The sequence below is a fragment of the Moschus berezovskii genome, chromosome 6 (genome assembly GCF_049115385.1).
Source record: "Moschus berezovskii isolate FMDL1 chromosome 6, NW_MosBer_1.0, whole genome shotgun sequence".
NCBI lineage: Eukaryota > Metazoa > Chordata > Mammalia > Artiodactyla > Moschidae > Moschus > Moschus berezovskii.
The window spans coordinates 65,664,221-65,690,654 of record NC_142465.1 but is presented as its reverse complement, the minus strand read 5'-3'; the positions used below and the strand labels follow the sequence as shown (position 1 = coordinate 65,690,654).

General features: G+C 36.5%; 1 protein-coding gene across 1 annotated transcript in view; it reads right to left on the bottom strand.

Moving 5' to 3' along the window:
• Positions 1–358: 358 nt before the first annotated feature.
• The window catches only part of NEDD1 (NEDD1 gamma-tubulin ring complex targeting factor), a 55,754-nt gene continuing 29,678 nt past the window's right edge, over positions 359–26,434 (bottom strand). Inside the window, exons 7-15 of the mRNA XM_055395168.2 lie at positions 23,080–23,281; positions 22,493–22,688; positions 18,887–19,015; positions 16,377–16,424; positions 15,004–15,206; positions 13,798–13,951; positions 12,513–12,669; positions 4,243–4,309; positions 359–3,825 (exon numbers count right to left, since the gene is read on the bottom strand). Of these exons, the coding sequence (XP_055251143.2) occupies positions 3,721–3,825; positions 4,243–4,309; positions 12,513–12,669; positions 13,798–13,951; positions 15,004–15,206; positions 16,377–16,424; positions 18,887–19,015; positions 22,493–22,688; positions 23,080–23,281 (1,261 nt within the window). The 3' untranslated portion in view covers positions 359–3,720. The remainder of the gene's footprint in view (positions 3,826–4,242; positions 4,310–12,512; positions 12,670–13,797; positions 13,952–15,003; positions 15,207–16,376; positions 16,425–18,886; positions 19,016–22,492; positions 22,689–23,079; positions 23,282–26,434) is intronic.

The window sequence follows — 26,434 nt, the reverse complement described above, 5'->3', positions numbered from 1 at the left end:
TGTTTAGTGTTCTTGTTTTCTCAAGATAAATTCAAATTAATTATGTGATAAACATACATATATGTTATGTACTTCACACCTTTTTTCTAGTTTTATTTCAGTATAGTTTTCCAAAAAAATCCATTTATTTTAAATTAAAAAAGACTAAAATCGGTATACTTAAGGAATTAGATATCACTGATAACGAGAAACTAAAAAATAACAAAATGGAAATTCTAGGAAGAAAAATATAATAGATGATATTAAATACTTACCAGATTAGGTAAATGCTAAATTAGACACAGCTGAAGAGAAAAATAGTTTCTGCCAAAATTTTTATTATTACATTGAACTGGAAAATCAATATGGGAAAAACTGATATTTAACAATGTTGAGGCTTTCAGTCTATGAACCCGGCATATGATCTACTTAGGTTTGCCTTCTCTCAGTAATGTTTTGTAGAGTTCGGAGTACAGGTCATACATAACTTTTATCAAATTTATACCTGAGTAGCACATCTCTAGTGATGTCACTTCTTTCACTCCTGATACTGGTAATTTAGGGTTTTTTGTTTGTTACTCAACTGATTGGCTAAAGGTTTGATCTCAAAGCACTAGCTTTTACTTTCACTAATTTCCTCGGGTGACTTTTGTTTTGCATTGTATTCTCTAATCTTTTTTTCATTTGCCTCTTTGGGGTTTTTACTTGCTATTTTTCTAACTTAAGGTGGAAGCTGAAGCTATTGAGCCTTTTTTCTAATACATATATTTAATGATATAAATTTCCCTATAAGTACTGCTTTAGCTGATTCCCACAAAATATAATTTTCTTTCATTTCCATTCAGTTCAGTATATGTACTAATTTTTTTACTTCAACTTTCCGTATTTAAACTATTTGTATCTTCATATTTAAAGTGGATTTCATTGATTTAGTATACAGCTGGATAAAATTCAATTTCATAAGGGTATCTGATAATTTATACTTAGTGTAATTATTGATATTGCTGCTTAAATCTACCATTTTACTGTTTATTTTCTATTGTCCCATTTTATTCTTTGCCCCTTGTTCTTTGCTTCTTTTGGATTTTTTTAATGGATACATTTTATCATCTTTGTTGATTTACTAACTAGAACTGTTTTTCTTTTGTGGTTACTTTGGGGTTTACAGTACACATTTTTAGCTTGTAGCATCCTACTTTCAGGTAGCTCTGCTTCACAGTTAAAGAACCTTAGAGTAGTATACTTTCATTTCCCTCCTCCCGCCCTTGAAGACAGATACTCTTGTCAGACATTTCACTTTACATACGTTAACCACATAATACATTTCTATTATTTTTGTTTTAAATAGTCTGCTACCCTTTAAAGATAACTTAAAATAAGGAGGAAAAAAGGCCTTATATTTTGTTCACATATTTACTATTTTTGTTGCTCTTCATTCCTTTGCATAGAAGCAAATTTCTATCTGGTACTTTTAATGTTTCCTGTAGGGCAAAAGTTAGCTTGTGATATTCTTTCAACCTTTCCAGGTCTGAAGAAGTTTTTAATTTTCATTTTTTAAAGATATTTTCTCTAGGTAAAGAATTCCAAGTTAAGTTTATTTTCAAAAATCAGTATTTGAAAACTATTTCAAGTATTTTGTGTCTTTTTAAAATTTAGTTGCATTGTGTAAACCTAATCTCTATTATTCTATTTTGGCTAGAGGCTAAAATTCAATTTCTGATTTACCATTTAAAATTTAACTTTTTTCACTTACTTAGCTTTTAAATTCCATGACAAAAAATGTTTCATCTATATGCATAAGGTTACCAAAATTATTTTATTTATCTAACTTCTTTTAATATACATTATGTGCATTTACAGAAAAGGCAATAGGAAAATATTAACAGATAATGCAAAACACACTTTTATGTCTTCTAAATCTGTTTGATAATGATATGTGACAAAACTTGTTACAAGCCATAATGCTTTCATTCAGTTCAGTTCAGTTCAGTCGCTCAGTCACATCCGACTCTTTGCGACCCCATGAATCACAGCATGCTGGGCCTCCCTGTCCATCACCAACTCCGGGAGTTCACTCAACCTCATGTCCACAGAGTTGGTGATGCCATCCAGCCATCTCATTCTCGGTCGTCCCCTTCTCCTCCCGCCCCCAACCTTTCCTAGCATCAGAGTCTTTTCATTACCTCTCAGGAAAAAAAGATTATGTTGGCATCCCTTTATGTTTTGTGTGCTAAGTCACTTCAGTGTCTCCAACTCTTTGCAACCTATGGATTGCCATCTGCCAGCCTCCTCTGTCCACGGGATTCTCCAGGCAAGAATACTACAGTGGGTTGACATGCCCTCCTCCAGGGGATCTTCCTGCCTCATGGACTGAACCTGGGTCTCATGTCTCCTGTACCGGGAGGTGGGTTCTTTACCACTAGTGCCACCTGGGAAGCTCCCTTATGCTTTAATACAAATGTATTCCACTAAGACAAACTAATTTATTTCTTGAAGTAATTATTAGTATTTTACATTTACTAAATATATCCTTAAAATCTTCATCACCTAGAAGGAAAAAGTTAGTAACCCAGCTAGACTTCTTTTATATTTTAGTAAATACTTTCAACTCAAAAGTTAAAATTGAGCAGGAGTGCTGTATACAAGGTATAGTTTAAATCTTTGGGACAAAAGACTACAAGAGGTGAATAAGCCAGCTGCCCTTATACCACTAAAAATGTAGATCACAGCATGCAACATTCACATATTGTCAAAGAGGTGTAAATTCTTATGACAATTAACCTTCCTGTTTTTTTAAAAAAAATTTTATTTTATAGTGAGTCAATAATATAAAAATATTACACACAGAACAAAAAAGAATTAAAGAAAGTTAATGACATAAACCACAGAACAAAACAAACCACACCTCATTTGGGAGAAGAAAAAATGGACTAATACTGTAATACTTAGTATAATATGAAATTTTCACTGATTATTAAGCTGAATTATATTGACTGAAACATGATAAATTTTATGCTGTTAATTAATGAGATAATCAGCAGATACACAGTTCTGGTTGAGTCTTATAAACCCTTAAAAGTTTTCATAGGTAAAGTTAACTACAAAATATCAACCAGAGTAGAGATCAGTTAGAAGTATAAAACAGTAATGCAATAGATATAATGTGATCTGTGCAATTCAAAATCTGAAAATTTTCTTATCAAATGTACAAGTAATAAATAATAGTTACACTTGACTTCACCAAGTTAACAAAATAATTACTAACCAACTTTGTTTTATTAGTCAATTGCTTAGAAACACAAAACACCAATTAAACTTACTTTCTCCATAAAAATAGAAGGCATATCAAACTCTTTAATTATCAAACATCCAAAAAAATTTGGAAGGCAACTGTCAACCAAAAATATTATGTTTAGAAAGGATGATTAAAAAACATACATACCTATTTTTTTGCACAATTTTTTCATGAAAAAGGGCACTTAGTGTATAGCTAAAGCTATCATAAAATAAAGATTCTGTTGGCTTTCCTCTTAGGCAGATGAAAGAGTGTATGGTTTTTAATATAAAAATATAAATATACTTAACAGAAAAGATGAAATAGTGATTGGTATAAAATCCCATCACCCTTTTACCGAAAAAAAATTTTTCTCCCAGAGGTTATGAAAACAATACTGATTTCATGTAGTTCTGTGTTGTCAGAACCTTCCCAAATTACAAAACATCAAAGTATTCATTGAAATTTCAAAAGTGTGCCCGCAGTCTTTTGTTTTCTTCTCGTAGTCTTTCAATTTCTGCCACTAAACCTTCATTCACTGAGTATCTTTCCAACAAACAGTGCATTTCATTCTAGAAAAGGGGGGAAAAAGCTTTAAAAATTACTGGCATTTCGCATTTATTTGACATTGTTTTACACATTTTCAGCTATCATTTTTCTCATGTTTGATTAACTGAGTAACTTTTTTTTTCAATTTAACCACCCTTACTACTTTGCTAATATAAATGAAAGAGCACTGGTAAAATTTACACATTTGGAAAGGTTTTTGCTTACTTACTGCCAAAAAAAAAAAATAGCTGTGAAAAAGTAGCCTTAACTATTACAGGTTATAAAGAAGGGTGACTAGTCAAAATCTATTTTATTTACTAAATTTCTAAAACACTATTTCTTAGCAATTTAGATATAACTAAGTAAGAATACATCACCCTTTCATGGACTTTTTAGACCCACAGCTATGCTCACTTACAATAAAACATGTCAATACATACCAATTGCATATGAAACTGTTTAATCATCTCCACTTGCAAATTCACAATGTCCCTATGGCATGCTTCTCTAGGGGAGAACACATAATATTTATTAGAATTAGAACAGTTTTACCAATTCTAGAATCACTCAAGAAAATGACTATACTCTTATTACTTCATGTTACTAAGTGTTAACAATTATTATAATAATAGTAAAAATACCACAGAACCTAGTATTTATTTACTATGTGCCAGGCTCTGTGTCTTGTACTTCAGATGTAAGAACTCATTTAATCTTCACAACTAGGTAGATTTACTACCTCTATTTTACCCATGTAACTGAGTCACAGAGAAGTTGTACCTCAACCAAAGTCACACAACTAGCATATGTTGGAGCTGGGATACAAACCCAGCTGTCTACCTCTGGAACTCTCATTACACTACATTTCTTAATACAGAAATCATCATTAAGGAAAGACAGGTTTATATTACAATGAAATACAGATAATGCTCTAGGTTACAGTGTTTAACTACTATCAAGTTTAAGCTATTTAAAAAAAAAAAAAACTTCCAGCAGAATGCAAACAGCCTATTTATAATGGAGGTTTACTCAATAAAATACAATTAAGTCATGCCTGCAAAACCATAAGAGTGGGAATTCCCATGTGGCCCAGTGGATAGGACTCTGGGCTTTCACTTCCATGGCTAGGGTTCAATCCCTGGTTGGGGAACTAAGATCCCACAAGCCATGTGGCATGGCCAAAAAAGAAAGAGAAGACATAAAAGTTATGAAATGGAACAATAAAACGAATATCTTTGTGTCACCTGCCACAGAAATTATGGGCTAGAACATAATGAAAATCATAGAAGCTTCCTGCGGTGCTCCTCACTTAACTCTTGAGAGAAGTCCAAGAAAGAAGTCACAACTCTCTGGAATTGTTTGAACAAAGAAATGTTTCTTAAAAAAAAAAAAAAAAATATATATATATATATATGTGTATGTATTTATATGTTTTTGCATAACATAGAATCTGTAGTCAATGTATTTTTGTTATGCTTGCTTTTGAGCATTACAAAAAGGTACCATATCCTATGTAGCCTTGAGTACTGTACAGTTAAAAATAATCCAGTATCATGTTTTCAAGGTCATATTCTATTTATCTATAATTCATTGATCTGTACTAGTGTATATTCTTCTGTCAAATTGAACTGTTTTTAAGTGTTTATTATTAAAATGTTGTTATAAACAATAATGTATATGTCTTCCAACCCACATGTGCCAATTTCTGTAGATAATATATCCAAGATATGCTGAGTCACAGGTATGATCGAAAGGTACACTGTTCAAACTTACAAAATAATAGAAATTATTTTCCGAAGTCGTAGTATTAATGGACATGCTCATCATCAGAACAAAAAGAGTTCCTCTACATCCACACCAAGACTTGGTGTTGCCAGACTTTTTACAAATGTGTTTCCATCTACTGGGTGTGAAATGGTAACCAACTGCATTTTCAGTTCTCTGGTTAATTTGCAGGGTTGAGCAACTTTCCCTATGTTCATATACTATTCTTCAGTGAAATGCTTGTCTATGTCTTTAACCTATTGTTCTACTGAATGTCTTTTTAAAAGAAATTATTCATAACAGTTCTTTACATAATCTGATCCTCTATTGGTTATATGAGTCTTTTCATTTTATTAATGGTGTCCTGGATGAACACTTCCTACTGACATTCTCAAATTTACTAACCTAATAGTAATGTAAATTTACCAATCTATTTTTATAGGTAGTGTACCCTCTTATATTTAAGTAACTTTCTAAACCTGAAGCCATATATAAATTCTTCTACAATGCCTAAACTTTTTCCATTTCCATTTGAACTTTTACTCTGTACGGAAATGATTTTTTAAATAGCATGAAGCGGGGATCTATACATTTCCTCTGTGCTATATCACATTCCACATGTACATAGGCTTCTTTGGGATATATTTGATTCCTTTGCAAAATCTGTCCACTCTGTGCTAATGCTATACTATTTTAATTATAGCTTATCTATCTGACAAACTAGTCCCCTTCAACCTTATTCTTCTCTGGTGCCTTGGTTATTCCCAAATCTTCCTTTTCTCATATACATTTTGGAACTATCTCATCATCTTCTTCCAAAAAACCCAGTTGGGATTTGTTTGCAATTGTGTTCAACCTTGTAGACCAATTTAAAAGAACTGATAGCTTCACAATATCTTCCCATGTATTTGTTAGTGCTTTCTCATACATTTTAAAATGTTTTTCTACACAGATCTTTACCATCTTTAGATTTATTTCCAAGTATCTTATTTTTTCTATCACAACAATTACAAGTACTTTTTTAAAAGTTTCTCTTCTGTTTTTAGCTATGACAAATGCTTATTAAAAACACAAAGAAACAAAATCAAGAAGTGAAGGCATCACAGAACCACTAAGGTAGCCAGGACTTGTTTACAGTCTTTTAAACAAGGGGATCTACTAGGTAAGCTTCACAACTACCTCTGCTCACCTCTGGGGAGTGAGCTGATTCCACAGTACAGGGGAAAGAGACTGGGAGGAAAGCAGTGGCCCAGAGTCTGAGACAGTCTCAATGGGTTGGGGAGTATTAGAATTCAGAACTCCCAAGGCAGCCAGAGCTGCAAGGTTTCTGGGAAGGGGGTATCAGTAGAAAGTAAACCTGAAACTGAAATTTCCCCTCAAGACATTTTTGACTCCTAATCTGTGCCTGTACTGAGGTTAGATGGCAGAAAACCAAACATAAAGTGGCCGCTAAAGAGGAGAAAAGGATTTGGGAGGCTTTGTGATGTTTTAGAATTGGAGGTTAAAGTTTAGGACCCACTAATATAAAAAACCAGAAACAAACTAAAAACCCAGGAAGTGATTTGCTTGCCAGAGGAAACTTAAATCTTGAAAGACAACAGAAGTAAACCTGCAGACTTCTGCTTAGGATGTAAACTCTCCAACTCTAATAATGAGCACAAGCCAGATAACCTATAAAATCATACATTTGAAAATAAATTCAACTTTCTGAGTACAAAGAAATCTAAGTGAATTTAAATCCAGAAAATGGTGAGTCCCTCCAGAAGAAGAGAGACCCACAATTCTTTTCATCCTTGACAAGAGCAGTGAGGAAAGAAAGCTGCCACTGACAGGGTAAGAAGAACTAGATGAAACCTCTCTAGATTTTTATTTTATTTTTTTTAATGTTTTTATTATTCCTTTAATGGTTATCACATCAACACATAACACAAAATCAATCTTTGCAATAGAATAGCATAACGTTAGTTACTTGGGTTTACAACACAAAGCCCTAATGAAAATGACACATGCCTATGACAGTCCCAATAAATGGGTAATGACATTATTTCCCCTAAGTGAAGTAATAACTCAGGATCCTTCTCAACACAAAATTCAGATAGTCAGTGCTTCATTCATTCGTTCATTCATTAATTCATTTGTTCATTTATTCATGCTACAAATATTTATTCTCTGCCTCTTCTGAGTTCCACTTTAAAACAAGACATAGTCAGCCCCTGTCCTCAGAGAGTGTACACATTTTAGAAAAGACAGACATTGATAGAAGTAATCACAGCAAGATGAAATTTGGCATGAGAGATGAAACCCTTTTCGCTCTACCTGGTTTAAAATTTAGACTCTCTTAAGATAGAAGTTTAAGAAAATAGGTTACAGAATTTACATAGTTCCCCATATAAGGACTTCCACTCACATTAGGTATTTCTGTGACAGGGAGATTTTTAAATGCTGTTTATAGCTGAGTACATTGTTATTTCAACAATGGAAAAGTTCAGTCTGGCTTCCCTGGTGACTCAGATGGTAAAGAATCCATGTGCAATGCAAGAGGCCTGGGTTCGATCCTTGGGTTGGGAACAGAGCATGGCAACCCACTCCACTATTCTTGCCCGGAGAATCCCCATGGACAGAGGAGCCTAACAGGCTACAGTCCACAGGGTCCCAAAGAGTCTGACACGACTGAGCTACTAAGCACAGCACAGCACCGAGGTTCAATCATTAAGAGAAAAGGAGTATCAGGTGGGCAAGAGCAGTCTCTGCCTTTGTGTTTAACAGTTTCCTTGTGTTTACTAGTTTCCTGCTGCTGCTGCTAAGTTGCTTCAGTCGTGTCCGACTCTGTGCGGCCCCACAGACGGCAGCCCACCAGGCTCCCCCATCCCTGGGATTCTCCAGGCAAGAACACTGGAGTGGGTTGCCATTTCCTTCTCCAATGCATGAAAGTGAAAAGTGAAAGTGAAGTCGCTCAGTCGTATCCGACCCTTAGCGACCCCAAGGACTGCAGCCCACCAGGCTCCTCCATCCATGGGAGTTTCCAGGCAAGAGTACTGGAGTGGGTTGCCATTGCCTTCTCCGACTAGTTTCCTAATAACATTCATTTTCTAATTCTCTCTTGGCAATCTCTCTAGATTTTTAAAGGCCAAGTGAAGACTGCCACAAGTTTAGACTCCCAAGGAATCCCAGCCAAATATAAAGTCTCCACTCACTCAACAACTTTTCACCAAAGGCCTTCACTGAATGCTCTGTAAAAATTAGGGGCAAAGCAGGAGGGCTGAGAGAAAGCGCCCCTGGGGCACAGATGCCCTGGTGAAGACAGGGCAGCAGAGAAGAACTGAGTAACCCCCCTGAGTAACCCCCCTGAAGCATGAGGGCCCTCACGGAGAAGGCAGCCTCCAGGCTAAGGGAGAACAGCTAGCAGACAGCCCCATCTACACCTTGTTCTAAGTAATGTCTGGCTGGCAAGACCTACTAAGGGCTGAAGTAAGAGCAGTTAAATTTACAGAAATCCTCTGAGTCATTCCGGGTCCTCACTGAGTTTCTAAGCAGAGGCTGCCTATGGGTAATGGAGGGGAAGAAGGGTAGAGAGGGGCCCCTAGCCGCCCTCACTCCCTAGGTACACGCACACAACACAAGCTGAAAGCTGAAGGCAGGACAGTGATTTCTTTCTAAATTTGCCCCAGCATAACTGCTCCCTTTCTGTGTTTTCAACACTGCTTTGTTCCACATTATATTACAGCTGTATCTAGACAATTCTGCTGTTTTTCCCCCATAGACACATTCCTGAAATAGCTCATATTTTAAAAAAACTATGTATGGAAAATAATAAGACCAGATTTTTTTAAATGTGGTATATGCATATGACGGAATATTAGTCAGCCTTAAACCAGAAAGAAATTGTGACACATGACAACACGCCTGAACCTGGAGGACACAATGCTAAGTGAAATAAGCCAGACAGAGAAACACAAATACTGCACAATCCCATCTGCATGAGACATCCAATAAAATAGTCATGAGATATCTAATAAAACTCATGGAAGCAAGGAACAGGATTGTGGGTGTTGGGGCTGGGGAGAAGGGGAAACAGGGAGATGCTAATTCAGGAATAGAAAATTTCAGTTATGCAAAATGAGTAAGCTCAAGAGGCCTGCTGTACAACACTGTGTCTACAGTTAACAATACCATTATGCTATATACTTGAAGTTCCAAGAGAGTAGATATCATAGTAAGTATTCTTACCATAACACTGAAAAAGAAAAAAAAAAAATTAAAAAAAAAAACAGAATTTAAAGGAAAAGGACTCTGAAAGATCAATCAAAATCTATATAAACTTTGCAACCAGAGTGCTAACAGAAACAATTAAATCCTAATAAAAATACTAGCACAGCTTAAATATTGAATAATCAAAGATTTTACCCTAAAAAAAAGTGAGGGTTACTTGATAAAAAGGGGAAACAAGATAAGAGAAAGGACTGGGGCTCTCAAGCATGAAGGCAAAAATAAAATGCCCAAAGATGGGGGAAAAAAATCACAAAATAAGCACTTCCTAACACATAGCACATAGCCAAACCAAGTTAAGAGGAAGGGAAGAGAAAGAGATGGACATAGATTGGTGGCTTGTAGCCTTCACCTGTGTTCATGTTCTTTGTTTTGGCAATTGTTACACGAACCAAGAAAACTTCCTCATCATACTATCATCGCTGCCCTATTTACAAATGAGTTACTTCACATCAAAGAAACACACATCACAGCAGACACACTATACCTATCTTAATTAACTATAAAGTCTTTGTGGGCAGATCACCTGTTTTTGTATCCTCAGTACCAATACATACGAGGCACATTATAAATGTCAAAATGATACCAGAAAAATGAACAACCCAATCAAAAAGTGGGCAAAAGAACTAAATAGACATTTCTCCAAAGAAGACATAAAGATGGCTAATAAACACATGAAAAGATGCTCAACATCGCTCATTATCAAAAAAATGCAAATCAAAACCACGATGAGGTATCATCTCACGCCAGTCAGAATGGCTGCTATCCAAAAGTCTACAAACAATAAATGCTGGAGAGGGTGTGGAGAAAAGGGAACCCTCTTACACCATTGGTGGGAATGCAAATTAGTACAGCCACTATGGAGAACAGTGTGGAGATTTCCTTAAAAAAACTGGAAACAGAAATGCCATATGACCCAGCAATCCCACTGCTAGTCATACACACCAAGAACACCAGAAATGAAAGAGATACATGTACCCCAATGTTCACTGCAGCACTGTTTATAATAGTCAGGACATGGAAGCAACCTAGATGTCCATCTGCAGACGAATGGATAAGGAAGCTGTGGTACATATACACAATGGAGTATTCAGTAAAAGTAATGCATTTAAGTCCATTCTGATGAGGTGGATGAAATTGGAGCCTAATTATACAGAGTGAAGTAAGTAGAAAGAGAAACACCAATACAGTATATTAACACACATATATGAAATTTAGAAAGACAGTTAACGATGACCCTATATGCAAGACAGCAAAAGAGACACAGACGTAAAGAACAGACTTTTGGACTATGTGGGAGAAGGCAAGGATGGGATGATTTGAGAGAATACCACTGAAACATGTATAGTACCATATGTAAAATAGATGACCAGTGCAAGTTTGATGCATGAAGCAGGGTACTCAAAGCCAGTGATCTGGGACAACCCAGAGGGATGGGGTAGGGAGGGTGGTAGGAAGAGGTTCAGGATGGGAGGACACATGTGCAACCACAGCTGATTCATGTTGCTGCTGCTGCTGCTGCTGCTAAGTCACTTCAGTCGTGTCCAACTCTGTGTGACCCCACGGACAGCAGCCCACCAGGCTCCTCTGTCCACGGAATTCTCTAGGCAAGAGTACAGGAGTGGGTTGCCATTTCCTTCTCCGGTATTCATGTTGATGTATGGCAAAAACCACCACGATACTGTAAAGTAATTATCCTCCAATTTTAATTAATTAATTAAAGTCATATTGATTATTTTTCTTTAAAAATATATTTAACATTTAAATTTTTTTCAAAACATTTTTAACATTAAAAAGAAACATGTAACAACAAAAACCGCACATCTTCTCCAACATTCTTGCTCTTGATATTCCAAATCTGAGCAAGAGGACTAAGTAAGTAAAAGTCAGAAAGGGGAAAAAAATGTAAAAAGATTCTGATAATTGAAAAGTGCTTTCAAAATACATTGAGAACACAAATAAAAGGGACCAACATTCTACAACATTTTTACAATGTTCAAAATTCAGAATGAGAAGACAAGGGCAGATCCAGGCAAGAACTTTTTAAAATTAAGTGTTAATATTCTCTGTGTGTTAGTTGCTCAGTTGTGTCCAACTCTGCGATCCCATCAACTGTAACCCACCAGGCTCCTCTGTCCATGAAATTCTCTAGGCAAGAATACTGGAGTGGGTAGCTGTTCCCTTCTCCAGGGGCTCTTCCTGATCCAGGGATCAAACCTGGGGCTCCTGCACTGGGGTCAGATTCTCTACTATCTGAGCCACCAGATACATTTTGACACATTCTATTTGAAAATATTCAGAATTCCTTTAAAAATATCTTTCTCTACCACATTACTGCAAGTAGCATAGTTAACAGGTGGTCTATAAATATTGTAGGAATCCCATTTGAGCCTATCAGAATCTGTCCACATTTTAATGATAAAAAAATTCACAATGTAGTGGCAGCCAGCCACTACACTGTCAAGTACTCTAATAACTGCCCCAGGGAAATGTGCCTTTTCCTAGCAGATATAAAATAAATTTGGCACTTAAAGATTCACAAAACTCATCATGTTTTCTACGTTTCTACAGATCCCAGAACCTAGGCAAAAGTAGTAACCACCACCATTACTCATAGTTACGGTTTTACACCTAACAAAAAAAGCTAGTCAAAGTCTAGATAGAGTAATTTTCCAATTACCTAAAGTCATCTAGGGTTTCCTGTATCATGTTCTGAATAAAACGGATCTGAACAGATGACAATGGTGCATTTGGCCGACTATTTCCAATGGTATCAACGATTTTTTCTGATAGTGAACTAGCAACTCCAGCAGTGACAGAGGATGCTATCTTTGGATCTGAAATAAAAATTTGAGAAAATATTAATAGTCAACTTGGACTAAGAGACATCAAATACTTCTAAATATGATTCAGCATGAGAAAGCCTGAAAAACTGTCAAACAATCCCCCCGCCCCTTAAAGAGACAGTGCCCTATAACATTTAGAAAAATTCACTGTCTGGACTGCAAGTCTTAGAAACTTTCTATGACATTATTTCTAATAGTCATTCATACATATATACATACATATATATATATATAAATTGCCAACTGTCTAATGTAATAACATCGGACAGAGGAATTAAGCCTTAAAGGATCTCTGAACCATTTTCTCTTACAAAAAATGAATGTGACAAGCTGCTGGATAAACCAAGACTATTAGAAACAAACAGAAGGGACACAGGAGTAAAGTAGTTCTCAGGCAAAGCCCTAGAGTTTAAGCTAATGCAATATGTCCATTCAGTTCAGTTCCGTTCAGTTCAGTCGCTCAGTCGTGTCCGACTCTCTGCGACCCCATGAATCACAGCACGCCAGGCCTCCCTGTCCATCACCAACTCCCAGAGTTCACTCAAACTCATGTCCACAGAGTCAGTGATGCCATCCAGCCATCTCATTCTCTGTCGTCCCCTTCTCCTCCCGCCCCCAACCTTTCCTAGCATCAGAGTCTTCCAGTGAGATAGAAACCTCAAAATACAGGTATCTATATAAAATAGCTCCTTCTATACAAAGAGTTCTTTTGTATAGATAACTCTTATCGCTAAACCTAATACTGCTTTAAATGTGACCAAGTGTTTAGGGTCTCTGCCATGAACTCTATATAGACAGACTTTAAAATAGAAAAAGAAAAGGACATTTTCAGGTAGTTAATGACCCTATATTATATTCCTATTTGTACCACAGTAGACAAGACACTTACATATTGGATTGAAAATGAAATTCATACCTAAAGAATACCAAATTAATGTGGTTGAATTTAACCTTTCATTTTATTGTCTTCTAGTAAGAGAGTCACGCACTAGAGAAGTGTCACAAATTTTAAATTCCTTTAACGTTTTCATCTGTGATTACTGTCAACTTATCCTTTACAAGTTAAGTAACGGGAGTTTTCAACTTAACACTCAAACATCAAAAGTTTTATGTACTTACTTGGAGTTGAGGATCCATTGCCTGGAGGTTCATTTATTAACTGGGCTTCAATTTCTTTTTCTGGCTTTTCAAATTTCTCAGGGCTTCTTGTTTGGTTAGATGATGGAGAGGCATTTAGATTTCCAGTTTCAGCACCAGAGATCAACTTTGCAAACTTCACATTTAAAATAAATAATTAATATATAAATTCTGGTCTTAGCCAAAGGACTTACTGTAAAGCATATGGAGCTCTGTTCAATGTTATGTGGCAGCCTGGATGGTAGGGGAGTTTGGAGGAGAATGGATACACGTATATGTATAGCTGAATCCCTTTGCTGTTCACCTAAAACTATCACAACATTGTTTGTTAATTGGCTATACCCCAATACAAAATAAAAAGTTTAAAAAATTCTGATTTTATCCATATTACCCATATAATTTGTATCTACTTTTCTCTATTTTTCCCCAGTAAATAGGGTCAGAAAAAGGAATAGAAAGGAATCTTGAAGGAGAAAAGAAAATGTTGCTAGGGCCATGGCAAAATAATTTACTAATCAAAAACAATTTTGATGATTTTGATGATGACAAGGAAAAGCTTATTTACTAAGAATCTGCTGCTGAATATCATTTAAGATGGTAATCACAGGCCAAAAAATAAATAAATAAATCCCCAAACTCTCATGTGATAACTAGTCAGGAATATTTGAAAAATAAGTCAAAAGATTTTCATATTTCTTAAATATCTTTTCAATACCATTCTAAAATATAAATATGAAAATAGACATACTAAACAATAGACTCTACTAGATTACAGCAGAAGGTAATGATGATGAATCACATTCTCAGCACTGTCAGTTTGCTCTAAGACTTAAGGTAAAGGACCACCAACCTGGTGCTTTGTGCTGAAATGGAAGTACATTCCAAAAGAATTCAGAGATAAAATATTCTTACAGACAGTTAAATCAAGTATCTTGTCTTAGGGAAAAACAGTGTAAGATTATACCTGCTGTTACCTCCAACATATCCAAAGACAGATTTCAAAAGTGTTCTTCAGTTTTTAACATGTGACATCAAGATTTAAGAATATTTTCCACCTAGTAAGTGCACAGCACTGTCAATAATTAGGACATATCCAGTGGCAGCTGCCTGCTTTCTAGTGATGAGATGCATTATACTTGCTAGTAATAAACACACGCAGTGAGTTCAATATCATTTACAGGCAGATACCTGCTTGAAGGAGTCTTTAGATTCCTGTTTTCCCAGATACATTTTCTTAGATTCAGCTGTCAGATCATGATTTTCATTTTCTTCTTTCCCAGGAGACCCCATAAAAACATTAAGAGGACTAGAATGCAATACTGAAGTGCTTGAAACTACTGGATTTTTTCTTGGAGGAAACACTGAGTTCAATTGTGGTAGAAAGTCAAGGCCTAAATAAAAAGAGAAGAAAAAAGCCAGCACTTACATGGACTGTCCCCCAGTCTTGGATATTTAAGAAAAGTACATAACATAATAGACACGTTAATACAGTAGGAAGACATGGGATCTGGATTCAGAAGACAAAATCACTTATCAGCTCAACCCCTTACTTCATTTGAGTTTTTGGGGTAAAAGTTGTAAAACTCTTTGTGACTGTTCAAGTGATCTATAAGTATGAATGATGATATCCACTGCCCTAAATGATGAGGTATAAAAGAGATACTGTATGTGAAGATATGCTGAAAACTGCAAAGCATGATGACTGTTTTAGTCAAAAAAATTTTTGATAAAAGTGTCAATTTGATATGTATCTGTGGTGGATCTTGGTAGACAGCCTCTAAGATAGCTCCTCAAGATCCCTGCCTCCTCCCAAGGATCCACAGCCTCATATAATCACCTCCCTTAGAATGTGGGTTGGACCTAGGAACTTGCTTCTATCAAAGAGCATATAGCAAAAGTGGTGGACCTCACTTCCAAGATTAAGTTACAAACACACTGTGGCTTCCATCTTTTTAAAAATATTTTATTTACTTTTGGCTGTGCTGGTCTTCATTACTGCACATGTGCTTTTCACCGCAGCGGCTTCTCGTGTTGAGGCGTACAGACAGGCTCTAAGGCATGGGCTTCAGTAGTTGTGGTGCACAGGCTTAGATGCTCCCGCGGTATGTGCAATCCCCTTGGACCAGGGATCAAACCTTTGTCCCCTGCATGGCAGGCAGATTCTTAACCACTGGACCACTAGGGAAGTCCTTAGCTTCCATCCTGAGTGTCCTCTCCATCTCACACCAGCTCTGAATGAAGTCAGCTGCTAGGCTGTCAGCTGCCCACATGAGTAAGGACTGATATCTTTACCCAACAGCCACATGAATGAATTTGGAAGCAGATCCTTGCCCAGCCATACCCTGAGATGACTGCAGTCCTGTTGACACCCTAGTTAAAGCATCATGAGATACCTGATGCCAAAGGCATCCAGCTAAGCCATACTTGGATTCTTAATCCACAATTATGAGATAATAAATATTCTTTTAAGCTTCAAAATGTTCAGGTAATTTGTTATACAGAAGTAGATAACACAAAATCACTTTTAACATTGATAAAAAATACTTCTCAACGGTTCTTACCATCTCCTTTGCCTATGGACTCATCACCTCCTTTGTTAACTACAGCATCTATAATAAAATTAGAAAATAAAATTTAAAAAATTATGCAAAAGAAGCCACAGCAATTTAGGCTTCCTATCCATTCCCTAAAGAGTTCAGAGACTAATGATTTTATGAAGAAAAATCTAAATGAAGGTAAAGCTAGTACTCCTAACAATTCTCTTTTCATTCTTTTACCTTCATGCATAGTAGCAAATATGAAAAGATAATTCTATGGTATAGAGTCATTTAATGAGACAACAAGGTATGCTAGAAAAAGCACTGGAGAAGGCTCCAAAGACCTGTAATCCAGGTCTGCCTATACCACTTAACAGCTTTGTGACCTTGGACAAGACTTTAATACAATTATGCTTCAGTTTCTGCACCTACATAATGGGGACAATGCCCTGACCACCTCAGAAAACTGTTTTAAGGATCAACTGAAATAATGTAAAAATATTTTGCAAACAATACAATGTTAATTAAAAACATAAGGTTTTATTAATATCTTTTCAATGACAGAATATGTTTAAGAATATTTTAATACTGTAATATTATTCATTTATCAAATAACAACCAAAAACTGCTTATCTCAATTTTAACAGATTAACATAAAAATGGGGAAAGGTCATTTAAAAATTCCCCAGAAATTCAAATGGCCAATGAATTATCATACATGATTATCACATGAGTACAACTTTCATCCATATCTCCATTCCTTCATATCTCTATCTGCATGTGTGTATGACATCTAGTTATCATACAACACACATTTTTAGAAGCTACTCATTTTTTCCTAACAAAAGCAAAAGTATAAAAGATGAAAAATTGAGGCACAAAAAGATTAAGCCTTTTACCTAAGTAGTATTGACTCTTAGAGATTAAAATTCAAACCTCTTGACAGTGAAAACCAGTATTATATTTAGTATCCACATTTTTCTCATTAATATCAAACACTTAAAAATGGAAGGGCATATGGCTCAAATTCTAATCATATCTTTTTTAAACAGCAAAAGCAATTAAAAGGGAGTTTATATCCTGTACTTTACCATCAAACACCATTAAAGAAGATTTTATTTATAACTCAAACACTTCCAAAATGCCCCTTCAATTAAAAAGTTAAATTCAAATAAAAAATTACTCCAGCAATTCTCATAAACAAAGCTCCCCAGGTTTTGGTACTAAACTCCAAAACCTTTCTGATCCCCAGCCCAAGCCACTTCTACCTGCTTTGCCCGTATCCTACCCCTCAACTATATAGTATGACCTCTCTTCATTCTGAAAGAAAGGAATCCTTCCTCTTTCATTAGATAGAAGTAGGAATTTGGGAAATTTAAGGAGTCATTTTCAAGCCAGGGTAAGGTAGAAGACACTCAATAATCCTGTACCATTACATATATATTTATCCTTTCCACTTATGAAATTAGTTGAAGAAAATTTTCAAAGATAATTTTAAAGTAAAAAATTAAGTTTTACAAGATCATGAGTGGATATAATAAATTAAACACCCTGATGCTGCTGACATTTAGATCCACTCCTGTTTTTCATTATTATAAATAAACAGTAAACACAAATCTCTGAGGGTTTCTCTGAACATCTTCTAAGGTAAATTTATAGAAATGGAATTAACAGGATGAAAAGTATGAATATTTACATCTGCCAAATTATCCTCTAGAAATTTACCCCATACTGTTGATAAAACTGCTGTTAGTAGTGAGACTATCCCAATAAAGAAAACAGTATGAACATTAGCACCAAAAAAAGTACAGCCAAACCATGTGACTAGTTCATAGAAAGTAAACAGTGATATATAATATTTCTGTTTAAAAACTGGCAAAGGTTTTTTTGTTTCATTTTTTAGGCTTATTTCTTTTTAATGGCAAAGAAATGCCATTTTTTAGTGACGTGGGGAGAGGAGAGAGGGAGTGAGTGGATGAGTGTCTATGTGTGTGTTTGAACACCTACTAGCTATGCAGAGTGAGTGAGTGTGTGTATGTGTGTGTGTGTGTTGGGGGTACTTTCATACAGTTAGTGTAAAAGATGAGGCCATCTAACCCCCAGCCATATTTCTCCATGAAAACCCTTAATAGCAGTTCCTAATAATCGAAGAACCATTTTTTTTTTATGTTAGGAAGATATTTTCTGCCTATCAAAATATCCAAGATTTGGGGCAGACTTTCTTAGAAATAAACACAAGTAAAAGACTGTCTCCCGAAGCAGAATTTCCTGCAAGAAACTTCAGTGGAAACTAAAAATGCTAACCTGAGAGCTGTTTGTTTGGTTCCCATGTGAAAACTATTAGCATATATTTTAGAAAGATAGCATTTGAAATCTCAGGGCAAAGGGAAAGATATCACCTCAGGGACTGAGAAAATCAGCAACTGTCATGAATAGCAAGAAATTGAAGCTATTATCCACATCTTTTAGCCAGAATAAAAACGTTATGGCCACCAGAGCAAGAGAACATGATCCTCTGATCTGAACAGACTTACCATCTCTGACAGGTGAGAACATGTCACCTAAACTACTTTTTCCAGAATCATCAAAGCTGGAGAAATCCTGATTTTTCCCACTCTCCGTTTCCTTTGATAAAGTATCGGTGTTTATGCTTCGAGGCAGACCTTATAGAAATTGGATATAAAAATAAGTTATTGTATTGAAATAAGTTTATCATGAGAAGCTGGAACTAAAAATTAATGTCTTACCTACGTCATTGGTAATAGTACAACTAAATAAAAGCTCAGTTAACCATCATTTTCATGGAATGAAGGGCTCCTCAAAAGCAACTAACTTATTTATATAACATCACCTTTTAAATCTATTTTGATAGAACTTTTCTAAATACTTGATGTATTTTTCTTACACAAAGTATACTGAGCACAGCTTATTTTTGTTAGCGACTGACTCAGGATCATCTACAACAATTAAAACTCGTCTCTAAGGCATATAGTACACCAAACACACAGCAGTATTCAAATGATGTTAGTTCCCTTTGCCAACTTGCAGTGAATGGATCTCTTCTTTTCCTTTCTTTATCTTATTCTTCACTAACAGTGGGAACCTAACATTGCTCTTAGCATTACTGACCTTAAAGGCCTTCACTAACCTTAGGACAGCTTCCGGACAGGAAGAAAACCAGAATACCAAACTCATAAAGAACAGTACAGTAGACTAATAAGAGAGGCACGGAGCTATGCAGAAAGTTTGCTTTCTCTCTCAATATGACTTTAGGGCAGGGATGTTTTAAGAGGAATTCTGCAGGCTCAGTAACCTCTTGCTCATTTCTGGGTCAAGGATTGAGTTCTAGAGAATCAAGAACTTTGATGAAAGCTTGGCACTTGAATCGGTAACATATTTCTGTCCTTTGTTTTTAAAGGTGTTTTATTTGCCATCTTGGTCCCAAATGAAACCTGAAAAATCCTGGGATGAAAACAAAGATTCACTTTGTTCAAAATATTAAAAAATGTCCAAGCCTGGCTAATGAAATAAACCTAACTAATAGTAAGCTCATAGAAAGTTAAAATATGACCAAACATTTGTTTATCATCATCACTGAAGGGTGTTTATACCAAGAGTACAAAAGGTTATACAGAGGAAATTTCCTCTCCTTTTTCCAGGTCCTTAACATGTTTGAATGAGGAACTCTAGCCTCCGGAACTTTATGAAATAGAAGCTTGGTATCATTTGAAAATGTGTGAAAGTCTAATTCTTCACTTCTTAAATGGCTGTTTCCTACTGAAAAAGAGCACTAGCAACAAGCCTGCAGAGGTTGTTTTCAATAACTAAATTAGGACACCTTCAGTAGAAAGCCATATGAACTTTTTTCAAATTTTAAATTTATTTTACATGGTGTTTAAAGTAATAGTAACAATAATGATCATAATGACAATACTAACAACATTATAATTTATTGGGTGCCTATATCCACCAGACACTTTTGATACATTGTCTCCAATTTTTACAATAACTCTAAATGTTAAATATTATCTACGGAAGAGAAAAATGAGACTCTAATGAGTGCTAAAGCTGAAGCTCCAATACTTTGGCCTCCTCATGCGAAGAGTTGACTCATTGGAAAAGACTCTGATGCTGGGAGGGATTGGGGGCAGGAGGAGAAGGGGACAACAGAGAATGAGATGGCTGGATGGCATCACTGACTCGATGGACATGAGTTTGAGTGAACTCTGGGAGTTGGTTAGGGAGGCCTGGCGTGCTGTGATTCATGGGGTCGCAAAGAGTCGGACACGACTGAGCAACTGAACTGAACTGAACTAAACTGAATTGAATGAGTGGTTAAGAAAACTGCCTAGCATCATCCAGGTAGGAAGGTGACAGTTCTAAGACTGAAGCCTAATATATTCTCAATGCTTCGGGGTGGGGGGAAACATACACCTATGTGTGTGAGCTGAGAGAGGGAAGATGATGAAGCAAACGTGGCAAGAGTTTACAAAATGGTGTATCTGCTAAAGGACACACCAGAGCCCAAGAGTTCTTTGCAGTGTTATTCAAACTTTTCTGTAAGTCTGCGATTATTTTAAAATAAAATTAATAAACACAAACTTCTAACTCTTTGGGAGTACACAGTAAGCATTCATTTTGCCAGAAACTGCTAATCAGCTAAGAATTATCATTAAAAATGGCCCTGTAGACCCAAGTCTAGAACATCTAATTAGTGTTGCCAGTTACATATAACCTTCCTTATTAAAAATTAAATGAAAGACACTGAGACTTCGGCAAGCTTACAATAAATGACAGAACCTTTATTTTAATTTTTGAAAATTATGAATAAAATAGGAATTTTGAAAAATGCCAGTTCTCATAATATAATTAATGCAACATTTATTCTTTTAAAGAGACAGCAATAGTATTCATTCCTGCTGCTGCTGCTCCTGCTGCTGCTAAGTCGCTTCAGTCGTGTCCTACTCTGTGCGACCCCATAGACGGCAGCTGACCAGGCTCCGCCATCCCTGGGATTCTCCAGGCAAGAACACTGGAGTGGGTTGCCATTTCCTTCTCCAATGTGTGAAAGTGAAAAGTGGAAATGAAGTCGCTCAGTCATGTCCTACAAGTTCTTAAATAAGAAACTTATTATTTTCTGTATAATTTATAATGATTTTTATGTAAGGATGATACAGATATTCACAGATAATTTATAGTGAATATACTTACTATTTGTTTAAAAAAACTATTCCACACTATTAAGACTAACAAAATTTTGTTTATACTTGGAAATAGTAAACTCATAGTAAACTGAAAAAGCACCAACAAGTATTTGTGTTCAAGTTGAGTACTTATCCTGAAAATCGAAAAAGACATGAGTACATTCAATTCTGATAAGAGTACTTTGGGGACATACTGGTATATCATGCATACTTAAGTTGACAGTATAGCATAATTTCTGAAAATAAAAACAAAAAGGCTTTCAGGAATTCAGGGAATTGTTTATTGTAGGTGAAGAATATTTTCTACAAGAAGTATGGGGAAGCTTATCACCACATTATACCTTTACAAAGTCTAAATGAACTCTTATTTAAGAACTGATAAGATTATCAGAATAGAAATTATTTAAAAATTGCAACATTTTCATTTCCTTTTATTTAACAAATGACAAATTTACTGCTTAATATGTGCCAAGCACTATTCAGCACTTAAAATAAATTCATTTCACCACGTGATTTACTTTCCATTTGAAATATGAAGTAAAAGAGCCATTAATAGCTTTTTTTTAACTAAGAGATCAAATCATAATGAAAGCATCAGAGTTTCATATTCTCTATTGATTCAGTTAAAGATGCAATGAAAAGTCATCTAGTCCATAGCAGTACTTCTGAATGGGCATTATTCTGCTTTTAAGGTAATATTTCTTAAAACAGAAGTTCAGCTAAACAGAATAAGTGAAGAATCTTTCATTAATTTTTTTTAAAAAGTGAGAGCTAAAGTGGAACTTATCACTTTTTCAGTTTTCTCTATCTACTAATAATTTTACCCAAGTCCTCAAGTGAATTGAAATTCTAGGTTCTTCAGAAAAGTGATAACGACATTCATTTGGGGAGGAGACAGGATGGGAACTCCAAATACTATATATAAGCAACAGTTACCTGCTTTGTCTTGAGGAGCAACTGTTCCCTTCCCTACAGCGGCTGCTGTGGGCTGGGGCAAAACTGTGGCAATGGATGTGGTGGCTGCTTCTCTGGCCACTCCCGGATTCTGGGTTCCTCCTCCGCCAGCGCTCACATTAACAGTGCGTTTGTTCACAGCTGTGGGCTTATTTGAACAGCCCTTATTCAAACCTGACTGAAATGTAATGGAATATGTAAAAAGCTCAGGTTTCTAATGCTCCATACTATACATTAATATTTTATAAATTCCCTATTCACTTAAAAAATATTTTTTTCCTTTAGAAATCTTAAGCTCGCTGATGGACGTGAGTGTCCCTCTGAACCATAAAAGCCTTTTATAGTTTTAAAGAGAGAGAATTGCGAAAAGTACAAATAAATAAATAAACAAAAGTTTTAAAACTAAAATTTTTATACTGAAGGATTTATACTAAAATTATTAAAAATGTTTTGATATGAATGGTTCTGAAGCAAAAGTACACTGTGTGTAATTGACAACATATGACTTCGATACTCTGATGTAGATGTATTTAGTACAATCAAAAAATGCTGAAAAGAAAATATCTTACCTTAGAAAGAACAGTAGAGTACTGAAATGCTATACACTGCACAGATGTCTTATGTGCACTGATGGTTTTAATTGGTGATTTCAGCATCCTTAAATCATATTGATATATTTTCCCACGGGAGGATCCAATAGCCAAAGTGGCTCCATCAGGCATGAAATCCACCGCAGTCAGGGGACCATCAGCCACTAAAGATTTCACGAGCCTTTGGAAAGGACAGCAAAGTATATATAGAAATGTGAATGTACACATATAAGCCTATACTACATATAAATAACTGTAAACAAAAACCAAAGTTACTTGGAATTCAGCAAAGTTATTTACTTAGAATATCCTACTCAAATACCTGCTTAAAGCAGAAGTTTAGAATTAGACCTAGAGACATTTCTAATATAAGGAACTGCTAAGCACTCCATCCTATTTTTCTATTCACTTCTAACAGATACATTCTATACTTTCTAGAAACAGGACCTATTTCTCGAGTAATTATTATTTTGGCAGTGAATATGACTCCACAAGGAAGGGCTCTATAGCCTCAGGGTTCTGGAGAGGGAATGGCAACCCACTCCAGAATTCCACGGACAGAGGAGCCTGGTGGGCTATAGTTCTTGGGGTCCAGAGTCGGACATGACTGAGCGAATAACACACATACACACACAACCTCAGGGTTAAGGAGGCTCTGCTGCTGCTGCTGCTGCTGCTGCTAAGTCACTTCAGTCATGTCCGACTCTGTGCGACCCCACAGATGGCAGCCCACCAGGCTCTAAGTATCTCCTTTCCATTTAGGGACCTGCTTGGGCCTCAAGAGGACTGCAACCTCTGACAAGGAAGCAGCTGCTACTTTGCTCTTAGTTCTGCATCTCTTAACCCAAAAGCTAGAACTCATGAGGCTTCACTCTGCTGGAAGCTAAGCTGAGTTCCTTGCTGGGGTGTCTGGTGTATGAGAGGAATAGCTTACTATTAGGGTTCTCAGTAAATCAGCTCAAAATAAAAGAATAACAAAGAATAAGGGAACATAAAAAGAAGAGAGGTCAGCAACAGTAAACTTTAAATGTTACATCATTTCTACTTCTCTTCACATGATCTTCAAATACTGGTAGGTGTCTTGAATATACCTCCAGCACTCCTGAAGCTTTTTTTTGTTTGTTTGTTTTAAGCTAACCAAACACACTTATAACTGTAAGAAGGACAAGAAGGCATAACAGCCCTAGCCACTCAGAGAATCACATACCCTTTAGCGCTATATTAGGGGTTCTCAACTGGGGGTAATTTTGCTACCTTTGCTAATTTGAGGACTATTAACATCTATTAGGAGGGTGCAAATAACTGTGGTTTCAGACCGTAATTTTTAAATCATTATAACTCGGCTCAAACACATCTTTTTTTTAATTAAAATAGGAACTATTACAATCAACACATTTTTGCCAACAACAAATAACTTTATCCCTGGGGAATAAAAATCCATGCTTCAGGATTCAACAACTCTTGGAAAGCAATTTTTGCATCCTGCTGGTTATGAAAGTGTTTTCCCTACAAAAAGTTGTCGAGATGATTGAGGAAGTGGTAGTCAGTAGGCGAGAGGTCAGGCGAACATGGCGGATGAGGCAAAACTTTGTAGCCCAATTTGTTCAACTTGTGAAGCGTTGGTTGTGTGACGTGTGGTGGGGTGTTACCATGGAGAACTGGGCCCATTCTGTTGACCAATGCCGGCTGCAGGTATTGCAGTTTTTGGTGCATCTCATCGATTTACTGAGCATACTTCTCAGATGTAATGGTTTCATAGGATTCAGAAAGCTGTAGTGGATCTGGACCACCAAATAGTGACCATGACCTTTTTTGGTGCAAGTCTGGCTTTGGGAAATGCTTTGGCACTTCCTCTTGGTCCAATCACTGAGCTGGTCATCACTGGTTGCTGTATAAAATCTACTTTTCATTGCACATCACTATCCAAACAAGAAATGGTTTGCTGCTGTTGCATAGAGTAAGAGAAGATGACACTTCAAAATGATTTTTTTAATTTTCAGTCAGCTCATGAGGCACCCACCTACCAAGCCTTTTCACCTTTCCAATCTGCTTCAAATGTCGAACAATCATGGAACAGTCAACACTGAGTTCTTTGGCAACTTCTCAAGTAGTTGTAAAAGGATCAGCTTCAATGATGCTCTCAGTTGGTCACTGTCAACTTCTGATGGCTGGCAACTATGCTCCTCAGTCTTCAAGGCTCTTGTCTCCTTTGAAAAACTTCTTGAACCACCACAGAACCGTATATTTGTTAGCAGTTCCTGAGCCAAATGTATTGCTGATGTCGTGAGTCATCTCTGATGCTTTCTGACCCATTTTAAACTCGAATAAGAAAATCACTCAAATTTGCTTTTTGTCTAACATCATTTCCATGTAAAGTATAAAAGTGTTAGTCACTCAGTCAAGTCCAACTCTTTGCAACCCCACGGACTGTAGTCCACCAGGCTCCTCTGTCCATGGAATTCTCCCGGCAAGTATATTGAAGTGAGTAGCCATTCACTTCTCCAGGAGACCTTCTCAACCCAGTGATTAAACTCAGGTCTCCTGCATTGCAGGCAGATTCTTTACCACCAGAGCCACCAAGGAAGCCCAACAACATTTCCACAGTCTAAAATAAATATAAAATAAACAGCAAGGACTTCCCTGGTGGTCTAGTGGCTAAGACACCATGCTCCCAATGCAGGGGGCAGGGTTTTGATCCCTGGTCAGGGAACTAGATCTCACATGCTACAACTAAGACCCAGCAAAGTCAAATAAATAGATAAAAATAGATAATATTTTTTAAAAAACAGCAAGTAATCAGTTTAGTTCAGTTCGGTCACTCAGTTGTGTCCGACTCTTTGAGACCCCATGAACCGCACCACGCCAGGCCTCCTTGTCCATCACCAACTCCCGGAGTCCATGCAAATCCATGTCCTTCGAGTCGGTGATGCCATCTAACCATCTCATCCTCTGTTGTCCCCTTCGCCTCCTGCCCTCAATCTTTCCCAGCATCAAGGTCTTTTCAAATGAGACAGCTCTTTGCATCATGTGGCCAAATTACTGGAGTTTCAGCTTCAACATCAGTCCTTCCAATGAACACCCAGGACTGAGCTCCTTTAGGAGGGACTGGTTGGATCTCCTTGCAGTCCAAGGGACTCTCAAGAGTCTTCTCCAGCACCACAGTTCAAAAGCATCAATTCTTCGGCGATCAGCTTTCTTCACAGTCCAACTCTCACATCCATACATGACCACTGGGAAAACCATAGCCTTGACTAGACGGACCGTGGTTGGCAAAGTATGTCTCTGCTTTTTAATATGCTGTCTAAGTTGGTCATAACTTTCCTTCCAAGGAGTA